This window comes from Camelus ferus, chromosome 1, assembly GCF_009834535.1.
Source record: "Camelus ferus isolate YT-003-E chromosome 1, BCGSAC_Cfer_1.0, whole genome shotgun sequence".
NCBI classification, from domain to species: Eukaryota; Metazoa; Chordata; class Mammalia; order Artiodactyla; family Camelidae; genus Camelus; species Camelus ferus.
Window position 1 is genome coordinate 47,401,984 of NC_045696.1, and position 19,510 is coordinate 47,421,493.

The 19,510-nt window shown below is 34.6% G+C and overlaps 1 protein-coding gene across 7 annotated transcripts in view; it reads left to right on the forward strand.

Moving 5' to 3' along the window:
• DZIP3 (DAZ interacting zinc finger protein 3) overlaps nucleotides 1-14,496 on the forward strand; it is a 104,426-nt gene extending 89,930 nt beyond the window's left edge. For all 7 annotated transcript variants that reach the window (XM_032478625.1, XM_032478649.1, XM_032478657.1 and 4 more), the window contains 8 exons: nucleotides 218-305; nucleotides 2,249-2,350; nucleotides 6,405-6,530; nucleotides 7,864-8,003; nucleotides 9,311-9,431; nucleotides 10,932-11,075; nucleotides 11,155-11,256; nucleotides 12,770-14,496. In XM_032478625.1, coding sequence (XP_032334516.1) covers nucleotides 218-305; nucleotides 2,249-2,350; nucleotides 6,405-6,530; nucleotides 7,864-8,003; nucleotides 9,311-9,431; nucleotides 10,932-11,075; nucleotides 11,155-11,256; nucleotides 12,770-12,880 — 934 coding nt within the window. In that variant the 3' untranslated portion in view covers nucleotides 12,881-14,496. The remainder of the gene's footprint in view (nucleotides 1-217; nucleotides 306-2,248; nucleotides 2,351-6,404; nucleotides 6,531-7,863; nucleotides 8,004-9,310; nucleotides 9,432-10,931; nucleotides 11,076-11,154; nucleotides 11,257-12,769) is intronic.
• The last annotated feature ends 5,014 nt before the right edge of the window (nucleotides 14,497-19,510 follow it).

The window sequence follows — 19,510 nt, forward strand, 5'->3', positions numbered from 1 at the left end:
AAAAAAATAAATGTTATCTTTGTCTCCTGGTCTTTATTTTTAATAGCAAGCTCTTCCATACAACTTTGTGCCCATTTGAGTTAATCAGTGATGAAAGTAATTTTGTTGTTGTTTTACTTTATTTACATATATGCTAAAGAACATAATGGGAATTTTGGAAACCTAAGTGGTATATAAAAAGAAAAAACTTTCTCTTGTGTCTCCATTTCTACCCCAGCAACGTAGAATCACTTCAGTTAAAGGCTGCAGTAGACAGTTGGAATGCCATTGTGACAGATGTTAGAAACAAGATTGCATTCCTCAGGGTAAGTCATGAAATGTATTTAGAGTAAATAGACTGAATGGTAAAGGTGATATATACTTAAAGAAAACATCTGACATTAAAAACAATTACTAGAGAAATTTACAGAAGAACATGCTTTTTCATTGCAGTTATTAAAGTTTATGCCTTTTTGAGGTTTGAGATTACTTCCATATAGTTGGTTGTAGCTAGCATCCTAGACTCTTATAGATGGACCTTTAGGTCCTTGGTATAGTAAATGGTAAACTCAAAAATTGTGCCTCACACTTAATTGTCCTAGAATTCCAAAGCTAACTCTCCTCCAGCCAGAAATAAATGTCTTAACTTGATCTGAGTCATTATGTGTTTAAAGAATTAAAAGGAAGATCAGTCAGGCCTGTATTAGTTTCCAGTATTAACTTTTTTATGTAATTACTCCATGATGCAAAATAATGAAGTCTTAATTATTCATGTAATAGAATTAAGACTGTGCTAAAGGTAATCTAAAGAGGTAACCCACTGAATATTAATTTATTCATTTGGTTTTAGAATATTTTTGTATTTGTATCTTAAAGTTGATATATAATGTTGATTTTTTTTTAATTTATTGAAGTATAGTCAGTTACAATGTGTCAGTTTCTTGTGTACAGCATAATGTTTCAGTCCTACATATACATGTAGATATTTGTTTTCATATTTTCTCCTTATAGATTACTACAAGATATTGAACATAGTTCCCTGTGCTGTACAGAAGAAATTTGTTTTTTAATCTATTTTATATATAGTAGTTAATATTATCAACTCTCAAACTCCCAATTTAGCCCTTTCCACCCATTTTGCCCCGATAACCATAGGTTTGTTTACTGTGTCTGTGAGTGTATTTGTTTTGTAGATAAGTTCATATAATGTTGATTGTTTTGTGATTCCACAGCACTGCCAGCAAAACAATGACATTCAGTTATAAAGAGCTGCCTCAAAGCACTACCTACTTGTCTAGCTTTGTCCTTGATGGTCTTGACTGTTTCTCTCCTGGACTTTCTTACTTAGTCTATAATGATGCTTAGCGTTTTTGTTGGGTTTATTCAAAGTTCTAGCCTCAAAAGAGCTGCCTCTTGTTCTCTATCATTGTTTTCTTCTAAGCACTTGTCTCTGTGTATGGAAGTTTCTAAATGTTTTGTTTCTTAAGGCTTTTTTTCCAGCTCTCGTGGGTTGTTTACAAAATGGGGACAATGCCGAAAAATGTTAAAAGTATATTTTTAAGCCTCAGGGATTGGAGTCTTACTTTTAGCAAAATCCAGGAGAAAAAAAAAAAGGTGTATATGGAACTGGAGAAAGCTAGAGGTATAACTTTAAAAAAAATTCTTTTGTGAGGGGAGGTAATTGGTTTGTTTGTTTGTTTATTATTTTTTTAATTGAGGTGCTGGAGATTGAACTGAGGACCTTGTGCATGCTAAGCATGCACTTGGCCACCGAGCTATACCTTACGCCCTAGAAGTATAACTTTTGAGGTTAAAAAAATATGGACATTAAATAAGTATTCCCTCCAGTTTTTAAAATGAACATTTGCAAGTAGTTCAACTCTTTGTTACAAATGCTTTTCCCCCCATATTTATCAGCTAGTATATTATTTACAACTTGTTGATCTTTTGACTCTATTCACTTTATATCAGTGGTTCCCATTTGGGGGCTGAAAATTATGGAAACACTGAGAAATTATCACAAAGATCTGTGAATTCTGTGTCTCTGTATCTTCTCAATCAACAGAAATCTTAAGATATAACTATTTAAATTTGCAGGTAGTGGTCTAAAGAATTGTTTTTATGTTAAAAATTATTTTTATATTATTTCTGATATAGATTGGGAATCACTGTTCTATGCTGTATTATTCAAAATTACATCAACTATTTCAATATGCTGTTTCTTTGAAGTTGATTTTGCTGTGAAATATTGTTTCTCTTCTTTTACTAGACACAGTACAATGAACAAATTAACAAGGTGAAGCAAGGGTTTGCCTTGAGTACTTTGCCTCCAATCCAGCTTCCTCCACCACCACCCAGTCCTGAGATACTGGTAAGAAATACAGTTGACCTTTGAACAGCACAGAAGTTGGGGGTGCTGACCCCACCATGAAGTTAGGAAATTCGGATACAGCTCTCTCTGCCTCAAAAACAAAGGAATTGATAAATGACTACCAAAGGCAGGAAGCTGAAGCAGTTTGGCTAGAATCAGAACTCAGACCCTAGATCTTTTGATTCCACATATTGTGATTTCTAATCAAATGCAAACTTTTCTCTACATTTAGTTAAAGATCTGTAAAATGAAATTACAGGGATGATATTTATTGAAAAAAGTCAGTATCCAAGTGGACCCATGCAGTTCAAACCTATGTTGTTCAAGGGTCAACTTGAACATTTTGAAAAATTGCCATCTTTGTCTTGATAAATGGTATGAGCTGTAAAACATTGAATATGCAGTATGTTTAATGTGTATTCAAAGCAGAATGGGCACATGTTGTACATATCATTTATAATTATGACCATTCCTGCTATCTCATCTACAGATGATATGACTAGTTGGCTGGCTCAGCTGAGGCCAAGAGATAGGTTGTGTCACTGGATTTTAGTAATGTATTTGATATCTAAAGACGTAATGTGTTCTCATTTAACCTGTCAATCTCATTAACATTGTGTGAGAAAACTGGTGAATGCTCAGAATTCCCAATGCCCTCAAGTTACCACTAGATGGCTGACACATCTCAGTGTAGTACCCTAGCAGGCTGGACTCCACCCTTCCACTTACATTTTAGACTTTCTGTTCCTTAACTTTTCTTTTCCTTAGACTTTCTTTTCCTTAACTTTAACAGTAAGGACAACTTCCATTTATGTCCCTTCCCTACTTGTTGTTAGGGATAAATGAGCCTCAATCAGACAAACTAATCTTTGTGCTATACTATTTATGTTAACCTTCCAGTAAACTCATGCAGCTTTCCAAAAGACCTTCTAGGACAGAATCACTAGGTGATTATTTTTATTATGATAACAGATCTCAGGTAAGAAAAGAATAAAGGTGTGATACATTTAGCAGTAGATCACTTTTGACATCAGCATTTCTGCTTGTAGTAGAACTTTGAAAATGTTATTTCTACAAATACTAGTTGAGTGTATCAAGGAACTTTAAAATTATGTGAGTTGTGTGGAGCTATACTGTGTTTCAAAAGCAGAATCCAGAGCTGAAAGCATTATATGATATGTACCACGGGCTTTAGTTTAGAATGACAGTATTGCCTTTTTATATATATATATATATATTTTTTTTTAACCTCACACTATGGATTGACCTTTTTTTAATTGAAATATAGTCAGTTAAAATGTGTCAATTTCTGGTGTACAGCATAGTGTCCCAGTCATGCATATATATACATATATTTGTTTTCATATTCTTTCTCATTAAAGGTTATTACAGGGTATTTGTTATAGTTCCCTGTGCTATACAGAAGAAATTTGGTTTTTTTAATCTATTGTTATATATAGTAATTAACCTTTGGAAATGTCAAGTGCCTTTTATATTTTTGGTTAATTTAGTTTCTATAGGAGCATCGTGTTATAGCATTATTGTTCTAGACTTTGAACACCATCATACCCAACTACCCTGATAAGGGATGTGTTATGTAGATGACAGAAATGAAATCCCAGATTTCCTGTAGTTCTACAGGAAGTAACACATATTCTTGGTAGGATTCCTAGAAACCCTGTTGCCTTCTCCCTATATTTAAACTACTGCCTATAGGTTGTAGTTAAAGTCACCCATCACTTTAAATATAAAATGGCTTCAGAGACTTGGAAGCTAGATACAGAGTTGTTCTTTGGAATTTCCTGGAACCAGACCAGCATGTGCTACCTGAAACCAGTGACACTCTCTAGCTGACAAACATAGTCAAACCTTGACCTCTACATCCTCATCCCTTCAGAGTCTTGCTTATGTCTGATGTTGCCACCCAGGGCAGAAACCCACTGGCAGTTAGGCTCAATGGAATTCATAAACATCCATCTGCTAACATCTGAGGGGTACATGTGTATCTTTTGTGCTTCCTAACCAGAGTCACTGCTGTGCTCGATCAAAGCTGACAGTCGTGTTAAAGTGACCGTTGAGCAGTGGAACACTTTGAAAGCACAGAAATATGACTGTGTTTTTTGCTATAAACTGAGGTGGTATTATACATTGGAAATACACCAGAGATCTGGGTTCAGTTTCTAACTCTGTGAAGAACTGTGTTGGTTTTAGGAAAATCAGCTATCCTGGACTTTTTTTTTTTTCGTCTGCAAATCAGGAAATTGTACTAGATGACTTGATCACTAAAATCTGTCTCTCTGATTCTGGTAGTGTAAGGAATGGCCACCAGTCTTTAAATAAATATAATAGTCTAACCTGAGAAGTCTGGGATAATGGATTCTGTTTCCAATGTAACCCAGTATTTTTATGTGTTTCATTATATTTTCATTTTTGTACCCTGATCTATCTAATCCCCAAAGTAGTGTTAGGTATTCATTGTTCTCAAAAAGGACTACTGACTTAGTACCCCCCATTCATTCATTATTTTAAAACTTTATACTATGAAAAATTTGAAACATACATAAAAATAGAATAGATAATGAACCTCTGTGAACCCAAGAGCCAGCTTCAACATCATTATCAACATTTTGTCAGTCTTGTTTCGTGTCATCCCCTTCTTCCTCTCTACTGGCATATTTTAAAGTAAACCCTATATATTATAGTCTCATCTATTTGTACTTCAATATGTATTCCTAACAGATGAGGACTCTTAATGGCTATAACACACACCATTTTCCTCTGTAAGAAAATTATAAATAATTTTTAGTATCTCATATTAAAATTTATATTTCCCCAATTGTTTCCAAAATGTCTTTTTCTTAACTGGCTTGATAATATTTCCAATTTGGTTATGATTATCATTACCTTTAAAACCCTTATTTTTTTAAAAAAAAACCCAAACAAGGTTTATACTTTGCATTTGGCTGATTATTTTCCTTTAAATTTGTAACAGCTACCCAACTCCTCCCTTTTATTCATGTTATCTATTTGTTAAAAAAACTAATTTCCCACATTATTGATTCAACTGATTACATCCTTGTGATGTCATTATACATATTCTGTTACTTTCTATAAACTAATCATTAGATCTAGAGGGTTGGTTAGAATTAGGTTCAGTATTTTTGGCAAGAGTACTTTATAGGTGATGATGTAGATACACACTAGAAGACACACAATGTCTCCTTTAGTGATGTTAAGAATTGAATATCATACTGATCTCTCCATTATAAAGTTCCCCCCATTAAGTTTCACACAGCTGGTTTCAGGATCATTACTTAAGAGCTACATTGATGTTCATTTTTTTAATTTAAAGAATAGTTGAACTTCTGCTTTATGGCAGTGCTAGACCTTTCCCCTAGTAGATGCTCAATAAACCTGTCCTTTTTTTAAGTCCAGTATCCTGTAGATACCAATATGGTTTCCATCCCATTGGTAGATGCTAAGAAGGGCTAGCTTTCTACAACCCCCTAGGAAGTGCAGTAACACCCACAGGCATGTCTACAAGTCACTGTAGGAGAGTTTATTCCCCAGGCCCACCCCACTTCAGCTTTCTACTGTCCTTGGAGCTAAACATGAGGTTTATAGACAGCTTTGATTCTGTAGTGGAATTTGAATGTGAGTATTATTTATCAGCATGGACAGCACTCATTGAGGAGCTCCTTTGCATAGTCCTGTATTATTCCAGTTGGCAGAGAACCTTAAAGGTCACCTACTCGACCTTCTTATTTTATAGATTAATAACTTGGCATCCAAGGTTACCCAGCTAGGTGGAGAGAAGGTAGGACCAGAACCGACTTCTCTTCTCTCTCTCAGTGCTGTTTAGTATATTTTACTGCCTTTTGCTTTTTCAATTATTTGTGTATTTAACTAATGTTAAGACAACATTGTTTCTAATGTGCTTTGTTTCTAGATTTCAAATCAGTTTTCCCCCAAACATTGCTCTATGAATCTTTAGATCATTGCCTATATAAATATGTGGGGGTTTTGTTTTTATTTCTTATCTTTTCTATTTTAGATGCAGCAGTTCCTGGGAAGACCCCTTGTGAAAGAATCTTTCTTTAGACCCCTGCTCACTGTTCCTCAAATGCCTGCCATTTGTTCTGGAGTCGTCTCTGCACCTGGTCAATCTAGACCCCCCCTGGTACAGAGCTCTTCTTGGTGGAGTAGACATTGACTAGTTCTTTGTCACAACAGTGGACTTTCAGAGTGACTGTCTTGTCTTTATTCATTTATTTGATAAATAATGAAGAAGGTAATGGTTATTTGTGTGGAGGCTGTCTCTCTGCAAAGAAATATGTACATAGGCCTTAACATGCTTATTAAGTACATCTTTTTATCACCATGATATCACAGTGTTGCTCATGTGGTTTGCTTCTGCACCACTCTATAAGGAGCTACAAAATTTTACTGAAAACATTACAGTACCTCAACCTTCTAGTAAGATTACTTTCTGATTCCTCTGAAAAAGCCTGACACTGAGACAAACCCAGATTTCTGGGGATATTCTGTTCTTTCTCTGATTTACTAAGCTTTGTGTGAGTAATTTCAGTGGCTGTTAATAATTGCTAATTTTTCATGAGTAATAACCTTATATTTGAAAATATATTGAAAATAATTTGTAGAGTCTTAGGTAAAAGATTCCATGTAGTAATCAGACAAGCACTTCAAAAGTATTCACTTACTGATATTAATTAACATCCTAATGGTTCTAAGAAGGAAATATCACAAAATATGGGGGAAACTTTGGGGAAAACCATTTGATGGTTTCATGGCTCAAAGTTGTGACTACAACCTCCATACCACCTTTATAACATTCGTGACACACTGGCCATTCTAGTTGTATTTTCATCTTTATTTCATTGTTTGAAAATTAATGTTTATTATTTTTCTAATTATAACAGTAGTATATGCTAATCATAAAAAAGCAAATACAGAATACACAAAATATATAATAAATAATATGAAGTAGAAAGCAAAATTACCTATTAAATCTTAGAAAATAATTCCCATTTACAAATTATTTTATAGCTTACAGACCTTTTTCTGTGCATGCACATTTTAAAAATGTTTTAATATAAAATGAGTTCTGCCATAAATGCTATGCCAATCTTTTTAGGAGACATATTTCCTGAACATCTCTTATGCTCAGACATACAGATCTATTTTTATGGACTTAAGTAGAAATGCCATAATTTATTAGCATTCCAAACTTTAGGCTGCTTTCAGAAATACACACTCTGTATGTAATTCTGTTTGCAGTTACTGAGAATAGCATGTGCCATTTAAAAAATAAGGGTAATATTAACAATTAGAAATATTGTTGTGCTGGTTAAAGGAAAAAAAGGGAGCGTGTATGTCAATATTCCTTTTCTTCATTCTACCCATTTTCTGAGGTATAGAAATGTCCTGTTGGCATGGAACTTTGCATACTAATAATCGAAACTGATGGGTTTATAACTCTGTGCTCCCTGCAGGTGGCTGGCATAGCCTGGACAGTGCCAGCACCTGTGGGAGAAGCTGTGCCTCCCAGCACAGGTCTGGGAAGTGATCTCCCCATGAGGAACTGGGAGAAGATTACAGAGAGGCTGAAAACTGCCTTTCCACAGCAGACCAGGTACCTTAGTTATTTTTAGTGGTGCGTACAGATCATACTCTACGGTTTCCCTAGCCATAATTATTCCAATGAAACATTACAGATAAACACAACACACACACATATAAAGGTATTTCCTTACCATGGCCTTGGTAATGAAAATGAAATTTATTAAGAAGGGGTAGTATGCAATATAAATGCTAAGCCTTGTCACTAAACTTGTTAGTTTTAAGTCATGAGAGAATAAAATTTTAAATTTAGGTTTGCTCATTTACTGAAAGTACAACTGTTTGTAGACCTAGCTAATTTTAATGCCACCAGTGACAATAATTATCTTAATAACCTATTTCCAAAGTGAATTTTAAGTTAATTGTATGCCATATAAGCTCAGATATCAGGTTTTGCTTTCCTATTTCCTTAATTTTATTGAGGGTCCTTATAGTTTCTTTGCTAGCCATAGGTAAATGCAAGAAATCATTATTTTACTGTGCTTTTCGCAGTTCTGACTTTAGCAGAAAGATATTTAATTCTCTTCTTCCAGAAATAAAGTGTCTTTTATCTTTAGTCTTGTATCAAATGAAATTATCCTAATTTTAACTAGTATTTTCATTTGAAGACAAATGCTTGTATTTAATATATATACTGTTATGCTTCAGGATTATACTAAGGTTTTATAAATATAATGGTGAATAGAAAATTTCATTTGGAAAAGAAAACTACTTCATCACCCTACCCTATCCCACCAAAAATGTGTGCACAGGCTTTGGGTCAGTGGGCCATGGAAATTGAAAAGGAACATATCAGTTAAAATACTCCTAGGTTTCTTTATCACATAATTAATGTGTCTTTTAGTCTTTGCTTTCTTGTTCTGTTTAATCTTTGTTTTCTGTTTCTGAGCTTTACAAAAGTAAAACTGTTAACAATGATAAGAGACCAATAGCAACATAGTTAAAAAGGAATATTTTAGTCCTGAGTAAGAGAGCATTGAGAAATATGATATAAAGAGCTCAGTGTATAAGTAAGTGGATAACAAACTTAATTTTCACACAGTTAACTTTTAAAGACTGTTAAATCTCTATTTGGAAAGAAAATACATACTAAACTTTATCATTCATGAACACATTATTAATAATGAACACATCAGAGTTTTCATTTTGGTTTAAGATAAATGCAGAGGGACCTATGATTACTTTTTTAGATCAGAAAGGTAAAAGATCACATCTATATGCCACAGATCAATCATATGATAGGATTTTATATCACCTTTGGAGGGCACATCCACAAGGCAGTAGGAAAATAACCACTGCTCTTTCCTTGATCTCTTCCAGAAAGGAGCTTACAGATTTCTTACGGAAATTGAAGGATACTCATGGGAAGTCCTTATCTGGACTGACATTTGATGAAATCGTTAACAAAATTTCGCAGTTTATTGACCCCAAGAGATCTCAGGTGAAAAAAAAAAACCTTAATCTCTTTGTCCTTACCTTTATTTTTTTTAATTCTATTTAATTTTTAAAGAAATTTTTTTCACTATTTTGTAGTATAATTTCTGTACAGTAAACTACACATATTTCAAATATACAATTTGGTGAATTTTGATAGATATGTATGCACCTATGAAACCACCACCACAGTCAAGATACCATACATTTCCATCACTTCCTAAGAGGTACAAATTTCGAACTCCCAATTCACCCACTTTTCCCAATTTTCCCACCCCTTTAATCCACTGGTAACCATAAGTTTGTTCTCTATATCTGTAAATCTGTTTTGTAAATAAGTTCATTTATGTCTTTTTTTTTATATTCCACATATAAGCAATATCATATGGCATTTTTCTTTCTCTTTCTGGCTTACTTCACTTAGAATGATGATCTCCAGGTCCATCCATGTTGCTGCAAATAGCATTATTTTATCCTTTTTATGGCCAAGTAGTATTCCATTTTATAAATATACAACTTCTTTATCCAGTCATCTGTCAGTGGGCATTCAGATTGTTTCCATATCTTGGCTATTGTAAATAGTGCTGCTTATGCAACTGACAAGGAACTAATTTCCAAAGTATACAAACAGCTCAGATAGCTTAATATCAAAAAACAAAACAAAACAAAACTAAGTAACCCAATCAAAAAATGGGCAGAAGATTTAAATAGACATCTTTCCAAAGAAGATATCCATATGGTCAGCAAGAAAAGAAGCTCAACATCGCTAATTGTAAGAGAAATGCAAATCAAAACTTCAGTGAAGTATCACCTCACACCAGCCAGAATGGCTATCATTCAAAAGTCCATAAACGATAAATGCCGGAGAGTGTGGAGAAAAAGGAGTCCTCCTATACTGTTGGTGGGAATGTCCACTATGGAGGACAGTATGGTGGTTCCTTAAAAAACTAAAAATAAATTTACATTATGATCCAGCAATCCCACTCCTGCTCATATATCTGGAGAAAAATATATTTTGAAAAGACACATGCACCCCAGTATTTCACAGCAGCACTATTTACAGTTGACCTTATCTTTAGTAGTTAGCTTTATTATCTCCATAACATGATCAGGAAATCAGTCTATAATCATATTAAATCATCTGTTAACAATAAACAATTCAACTTGACAAATGGCATGGGAAACACTTACCAGTTGATGATTCTAGAATTAAACTGATCCTCTTGAAATTTATTCTAGGTTACTTTGAATGATTCCAAAAGGAGACTTTTTCCCCCTAATATTCCACAAAGACTTGTTTTTATTAAAAGAGCACCTAGAGTTATTTTTGTCTTTAGCTGGCTCTGAGTATATAAGTAATATCACCAACGTTTGTTTCAAGATTTCCTATGAATCTAACTGACCCTCTTGCTAATTCTCACTATAACCTATTCTATGATATTCTACCAGTTATTCCTATTTGAGTACAATTCTAAAAAGAAAATAAATGTAATAATCTTATTTTCAGAGTCAAGGAAAATCAGTGCCAAATAGTAACTGTGTTTCACCCAGCCATACTCCACCTCAGGCTAATGCTGCCCAGCCCTCAAAACCAGCCTGGAAGCCCCTCAGTTCAAAAGGTCCTGCCACGTGGGAAGGAGCCAATAATCTGGTGAGGCTGAAACTGTTGATTATAAATACATTTAAACTTGAGAGAAATGAGCTGAATTTAACTTGTGTATTTTTCATAGGATGATGAGGAAGAAGAAGAGGAGCCTTGTGTAATCTGTCACGAGAATCTCTCTCCAGAAAACCTTTCAGTTTTGCCTTGTGCACACAAATTCCACTCTCAGGTAAACTTTTATCAGCTAAGGGAAATTCCTACTGCCTTCCTTGAAATAATACACATGTATCATCCACTGCTGTGTTATGAATTCTGCTGGAAATAACTCTGGGCTTTGGGTACCACACAGTAGCATTTATATCTGTTTCCCATACCAACCCATGAATTGCATCGTGCTTTCTCAGATCTTGACACACCTAACATGAGAAGGGGACAACGATGAGATATAATGGGACATGGTGGCAGTTCCCTTGATAGAACTAGGAGGGATGTTGATTCATGTGGCAGTTGAGCAACAGTGCCACTTCACCTGGACTTGATATAAGTAGTGTCCTTTGTCTACACCTAATGATGGCCAACTGCCATTAGAGCACAGAAGACTTACCTTAACCGTCTGTCCAGGCTCCTATATTTGCTTTTGAAGATTGTGAGGCTTGAGTTTTGATGTTAGAAAAATGTGAGTCTGGCATATCTTTTGTTAATTCTTGGGATTTATATAAATTAACTCCTGGTGTTGCTGTTGTGCAAGTGCTATTGATACACAATTTATGATCCAAGTCTTCTGTTGCAGAGATGTAATTTGACACAGGAAAAGATAGTCTTAACACAAGAAAGGCTTCTCAGAGAAGTGAACAGTAGCCAGCTCATTCAAGCCATATCTGTAAGACATTATTTCAAACATATGTGATACTTAATACAGAATTGTATTTTTCATCTGCTCTGATAAGAAATATACACAGAATGGCTAGAGATCCAGGATAGATATTTGCCATCTGACTTTCCCATTTGAAGTTTCAGAGGTCCTAAAGATACTTTTAGAAAATAAATGTTTCACAAAACTTATTTTATTTTTTGCCATTGCCCATTGAATAGAAAGCAGGTGATTCATTCAGGTTACTCTTTAGGGTTCGAGTAGTTAATGGGCCTCCTATATACTGCTATTCTTAATCCTCTCTCACCTGATCTGGCTCTCATTATTCATACAGGTAAAAATAATGTGTTTTTGGAGAGTCAATATTCAAGCAAATAACTTAACAGATAGTTCATAGCCAAAGGTACTACCATTATCACCAAAAAGAGAGCAGTCTAAAAAAGTATATCCATTATGTAGGGATTTTAACTTTAAAACACCATAAGTACTTAACATAAGGTATTGTTGACTTTTGTATATTTAGGTATGACTCTGGATTATAAATGAGAATAATATATAATAAACTAGAGAAAACATGTAACAGGTTTCCTCAACCTCCTTATTAGGAAGAACTGCTAGTCTTTCTGAAAATTGGGGTTGGGAGAAGGATCTTAATAGAATAAACTGGCTGAAAAGCGTTCTACTGTTACCGGCTATATTGCTCAGCCAACCACAGACAAGATGCTATGATTGTAGCATTTATCATGGCGATCCACCAAATAAGGCTCTAAGATCCACTGAAAGACATGTTGGTTGGCAACCCTGGTGTAACAGCTGCCTCTGCTAGGCTAAGTAAATCTGAGAGACTGACGTGCATCTTTTTGCTCCTTAGTGCATTAGACCTTGGTTGATGCAACAGGGGACATGCCCAACCTGCAGACTCCATGTTTTGCTACCAGAAGAATTTCCTGGTCACCCCAGCCGGCAGTTGCCCAAGATCTGATTAAAGGGGGTGACTACGCAAAGGAAGTCTGATTTTCAGATTCCAGAATTTAGTTTTGCCCTTTGTTTAAGCTGATAGTGTGAGTGGTGTGAAGCAGTATGCTCTTCAGTATGTGCAGAATAATCTAGCTAATCTCATCAAAGCTGCAGCCAAAGAAGAGAGGACAACTCCTCAGGACTGTGAACTGAACTGAAAGGGTTTAAAGAAGATGGAATTTTAAAAGTTACATTATACTTGCCTTTATCTTAGTAGATATTTTCCTCCAACATAAACATGAAAACTGTTAGTATATATTTTAGGATGTCTTTTCTTTTCCTTATTCCACTCATCCTTTACTTTCTCCCAAGTATACCACATTTTAATTTCCTGAAATAAATGTAAACACGAGAAGCAGGAAAAATACTTCAGATTTTAGTGTCCCTTTTAACTTTTAAAATTGCTTATAAAAATTTATTTATATTTTATCTTTATCTTGCCTAGTCTTTTCTGTCCTCTAAAATATGTACACATGAAGAGATTATGAGCTACTTGAGAGTGGGGAACCAAACAGTGGTGTGTTGGAGCTGGCTTATAATGGTTTGTGAGAGATGATTTTTAGTTTCAGGAATTTTGTAAGCCAATTATTCAAATTGTTGGTCGCTTGAAATCTGCCATAGTAGGAAAATTTTACCCAACAGAAATTGGTAAATGCAGTAAGTAAGGGCTCTTCTTCCCCTCAGGAGCTGGTTATTGAACATCTACCAGCACACCACTGGGACCGTGTCTGATGATTCCTGCTGTTCCCAGTGTCTTGCACAGTAGGTACAGCACACATATTCCCAGAGCCAGGAAGCAGTAAGAAGTTAGTGTACAAATTAAGTTACTTGCTCAGTTGAATAACTTAGATCATATGTTCATTTGTAAATATGCTCTTTGGACCTTAATCGTTTATACTTCAGAGGAATTTTTTTTCTGCCTTGAAAGTTTCTGATTTCACTTCTCATGCTGGGGGCTGTAGGGTACTGTTTCTGTGTAGTTGCTTCTTATGACAGAGTTGACACCCATTGAGCTAAGTTGCATAGCTAAAGCTTGTCACTGAGAACTTTCATTCTTAGAGGTCAAAACTCATTTTGAAATTAGTATTGTGTAAATGCTGTAAGTGTGGTACATGTCTCTAGCCACAAAATTTAAAGAATTAAGTTACCTTGTAAAAGAAATGTTATTTGGTTCATATTATTTTCCATAAGTTAATGAAATTTAGACTGTGAATAAGTGTTTTCTGACTCAGCAACTATTTTACCTGTATATTTCAGTGTAAGTGTATCTTGAAGTTACTTTAAATCTCTATTTAAAATCCCTATTTCTGTAATCGTGCGCTAAATGTTTTCTTCTCTAATGAGAATAGACTGGAAAATGTGAAGGAAAGTACCCCCAAAGTGATGGCAGTCATCTAGACATGTGAAATGTCATGTAGAATTGCACAATTCAGAACTTACAGGGCCTTTAATAATTATCTTGTCTACACCTCAAGGTCATGGTCATATAGCATATTACCTTGTAAAACAAATGTTTTTTAGTGTGTGTTTACAACTGCAATTTATTTTCATGTGAGAAAGAATAAATGTTCCTTAATTGAATTTTATCTGTGCATATCACTTTAACTGTATCCTGAAGCTACTTGAAATCTGTTTCAAACATCTATTTCTGTTTAATTGTGCTTAAACTTTTCTTCACTTATGAAAATGGGTAGGAAAATTTCCAAGAAGGCAGTCATCTAGACTTGTGAAATACCAGGGATGTCTTAGACTCATAAAATCTCAGAGATAAAGGGTCTTAATGATCCTCTGGTCTGTTCCCTCATTTTACCAAAATATCTTGCCCTAGGTCATGTGGTTAAATAGTGGCTCAGAGTCCTAATACTTGAGAGTCCTGGCAGTCAGTCATGTGCTTCCTCCATAAACTCAGGCTGCAGGATTGCATTGGTGCTGGTCTGTGGTTCTTGGTTCCAAAGAGGGAGCCAGAAGACTTACCAGGATAGCTGATATATAGTGAGAATGTAGTAGGACCATGCTCTTGAAAGTCATATCCAAGTCTGCAGATGCTGAAGGTAATGGGATTTTTCTTTTTGAAGTGTAATTTAACAATAAAGACAACTGTAGTGGTCGCTTCAGTATAAACAGTGATCACTGTCATGCCTGTGGCTGCTGAAGGATCCAGAACACCATCCTGCTCAGAAATCCAGTGAGAGAAGTAGCAAGATTTTCATCAAAAACAATCTGTAAGCATCCAGTAACATCACTGCAGCTGCTGTCAGAGAGTATGTCTTGTAATGTTTTCCTTCATTTTATTGTCCATGTATATAACATTTTCCAGATTTTATGGGACACCTTCAATTGTGTTTGTTACCTCGTTTGATCCACTAATAACTTTAAAGTGGATACTATCCTTTGTTTTTTACAGATGATGAAACCAAGGCTCAAATAAGAGTGAAATGATTTGTCTGAGGTCATAACTACGAAGTGGCATTCTGGGATTTGAATGCAGATCTTCTGTCCCTTTGCTGGTGTTCTCTTTCAGTACTTCATAGCTCCATCCCCATTTTGAATTGACTTTGTACACAAAAGAAGTTTTTCTTCCTTTTAAATAGTGTTCTTCAAAATGAAAAAATGAAACAGATGGTAAACCTACTGATTGTTTTGGACTAGGAACATGATATATGGGAAGAAAAGTTTGACTGACTTTTCCCTCAGATGTCTTAGTTTGCTTGGGATGGTTCCAGTCAATGCCTGTTATTTTGAAATATTAATAGTGCTCCCTTTTTGGCTCTCAGCATTGTCCCAGAATGCATGATAAATTATACCTGATGGTTAATTTTTTTTTAATCAGATTTAGCAAAGTTTAGCAAAACTCCTCTGCATTTATAAAAATTCTCCTGGAATGTCTTATTACGTAGTCTCTTGAGAATTCTAGAACTACAGTAGCTGAAGAATATCTGATTTATAGCGAGATAAAAATAACAAATGAATACTATTTTATTATGACGATATATGGTTTCTGGTTTTCCTGAGTAGGCAGTTTTTAGAGCTAATGGGCTCTTGTTCTTAAATATGGATCTTGGGCTACATCACATTTACACAGTGTGTTTACAAACATGCGTATTCCAAGAGGCCACCTGGGAATCTGTTTGGAATGAGCACCCAAGTGTTCTGAAGCACACGAAGTTTTGAAAATCATTGATGTAGAAGAAAGTGGCTTTCTCAGGCAGATCTAGATTTGAATTTTTGAGTTCCATCTGGTACATTGTGTGATCTTAAACAAATTATTTAAATTTTCCCAACCAAATTCTCTGTAAAATGGGGAAAAGACTACTTGTCTGACAGAGTTATTGTTGGCAAATGAATGTATTAGTAGTCTTTGTTCCTAAAGTAGCATGCCTTTCATTAGTAACTCAACCTGTTTGAATTTACTCCTTGATGAAAAATTCTTCAGTTTTTTTTTATCTTCAACTACCCTTATTAAAATGAAGGGAGGAAAGAATAGAACCATTTAGTCCTACTTCAGTTTTATATGGCCCCATAATGTTGAGTAGTAAATCTATTGCATAAAATATCACTTCTCCTTAACATTTGATTGATCCACTTGAAGTACGTGAACTTTAGAAATCCTTAATACTATCTAGCAAGGTTGATAACTGACAGTGATCTAGGAGACTGAAAGTTTCAAAGATATGTAGGAAAGATTTCATCTTCATTTGAGAGACAAGAATACTCATGTGTACACATTGTAACAGTAATTAAAAATTGTAAACTTCACTCTCAACTGCTTGCTCTAATAAATCTACTGTTATTGAACTTTAATTCTTTCTATTCCTGATCCACATACAAATGGCTACTGAGGTACAGTTGTAGCATCAATACAGTTTCTTAGTGATGTTTTTGTCATTCATCATAGTGAGAAAAATTATTTCTGGGGTAACTGCTTAAAGTTATAAAAAGAAAACATTACTGTCAAGCCAATAGAAGGAAAAATGGAATAATTAAAAAATGGTTGATTAAGCTAGAATGCAAGATAGAAAGAAAAGAGAAACAAAGCACAAAAGACAAATATAAAACACATAGAAATATGAAAGATTTAAATGACAAATATATTAGTAGTTACATTGAGTATCAGTGACTGATGTTTTCTAACTGAAAGACAAGGTTGCCAACTCAGATTATAAAAATTCAACAAAAGGAATAAAAAAACCCAACCATTTTGTATTTTGAAGGGAAACACCTTAAAGAACACAGAAGTGTTAAAAGTATGTAAAAGTTATATGCAAAAACTAACCTAAATAAACTTAGCATGGCTACATTAATACTGGATAAAACAGAAGTTAAGGCAAAAATCATTAGGGTTAGAGAAAGAGAGAGAATGATAAAAGGTTTAAGAGAGAGACAACAATCCTCAATTTGGGGATATTTGAAAACAAAGCCTTTGTAAAATTGATACAAGTAAAAGGAGAAAGAGATGAATCCATTTTCGTTGTGGGATATTTCCTATACCCATCTCAAGTGATAGAACAAGCAGACTGTATTGACATTTATAGAACATAGCTCTAAACATCTGCAAGACACGTTACTTTCAGCTACACTTGGAAGGCTCACCAAAGCAGACCACGTGCTGTGCCACAAAGCAATTGTCAGCAGCTTTCACAGGGTTGGAATACTATACTCTCTGACCATAGTAGAATTAAACTAGAAACTAACATCAAAAGTAAATGTAAAGACTTCCAGTTTCTAGTCCAACATAAAGAGTTTGGAATTCATCACTCCCAATATGACAATCAGAAAAAGCTGAATAAACTGAAAATCAACAACTCTTCTTGAATCCATTAGAGAATTGAAGTCACAGGACAAATAGCTGCTTTGAAAACGGAGACAAGAGAAGGCAGAGAATCACAGCTTACTGGGAACAGAAGACACCACTAGAGCCAACAACTAGTAAAAACACTTACAGGGCTGTTAACTGATTGTTGGAGACTGAGTGTAGACTAGCTTGAGAATTGAAAACCCCTGGGGCCCCAGGCTAAGGGAGGGCCTCACCCTACTTTTGTAAGTTTTACCTCCAAGAGCCCCACCAGATTATCAGAGTGAAGATAAGAGAAAAATCCCCTTGTGCTTTCTTAATTAAGACACAAAAAGGTCTCACCATAAAAGAATGGATTAATAAACTAGATTTCATTACAATCAAGATTTTTATGTTTGTTATAAGACCATTGACCATTGACTTCTGGCTACAATGAATCCTCCTTGTGTAGTGAATCTTCTCTGTAAAAGCAAAGTATAGAATATACTAAATTGTCCCCCAAAACTCTGGGCTGTAGAAGTCAGACAAATCTAAAACTAGATTGTAGTGATGGTTATCTAACTGAATAAATTTACTAACGAACTTCAAACCAACACTTAAAATGGATTAATTTAATGTCGTGTAACTTATACCTTAAGAAAATTACTTTGTTTATTTTTTAAGACATACTAAGAGAGACAAAAGGGAAGCCACAGTCTAGGAGAAGATATTTGAAATACCCATGTAAGACAAAGATTCATATTCAGAATATATAAAGAACTTACATAGATAAATAAGAAAAAGAAATGAACATAATATAATCAAAAGACAGGAACAGACACCTCCCAAATGAGGATATCCAAATAGCCAAAGGCACATGAAAAATGGTCAGCATGATTAGTTGTTAGAAAGCTGCAACTTAGAACCAATGAGATACTACTACACACACAAAAGTAGCTAAAATGAAAACAAGCAAAACCTAAACTACCATATTTTGGCAAAAAATATGGAACAGTTAAACTCAACTTCTTACAAGAATGTAAACTGATGTAAGCACTTTGAGTTTGTTTTTTTTTTAGCTAAATTACAGTTGATTTACAATATTAGTTTCAGATATACAACATAGTGATTGAATATTATAGATTATATTCATTTTAAAATTTTACAATATTGGCTATATTCCCTGTGCTGTACAATATATCCTGGTAGCTTATCTATTTTATACATAGTAGCTTATACATCTTAATCCCCATCCCTATTTTGCCCCTCCCCTTTTCTCTCTCCCTACTGGTAACCACTAGTTTGTTCTCTATATCTGAGTCTGTTTCTCTTTTGTTATATTCATTCATTTGTTTTATTTTTTAGGTTTCACATGTAAGTGATAACATACAGTACTTGTCTTTCTCTGACTTATTTCACTAAATATAATACCATCCATTAAATATAATACTTATTTCACTAAACATAATACCCTCCAGGTCCACCTATGTTGTTGCAAAGGGAAAATCTTTATTCTTTTTTATGGCTGAGTAGTATTTCATTGTGTGTATATATGCATCTTATTTATCCATTCATCTGTTGATGGACACTTAAGTTGCTTCCACATCTTGGCTATTGTAAATGCTGCTGCTATGAACATTGGGGTGCATGTATCTTTTCAAATTAATGTTTTAATTTTCTTTGAATATATACCCAGGAATGGAATTACTGGACCATATGGTACTTCTATTTTTGGTTTCTTAAGGAATCTTCATACTGTTTTCCATAGTGGCTACACTAATTTACATTCTCATCAAAAGTGTATGAGAGTTCCCTTTTCACCAC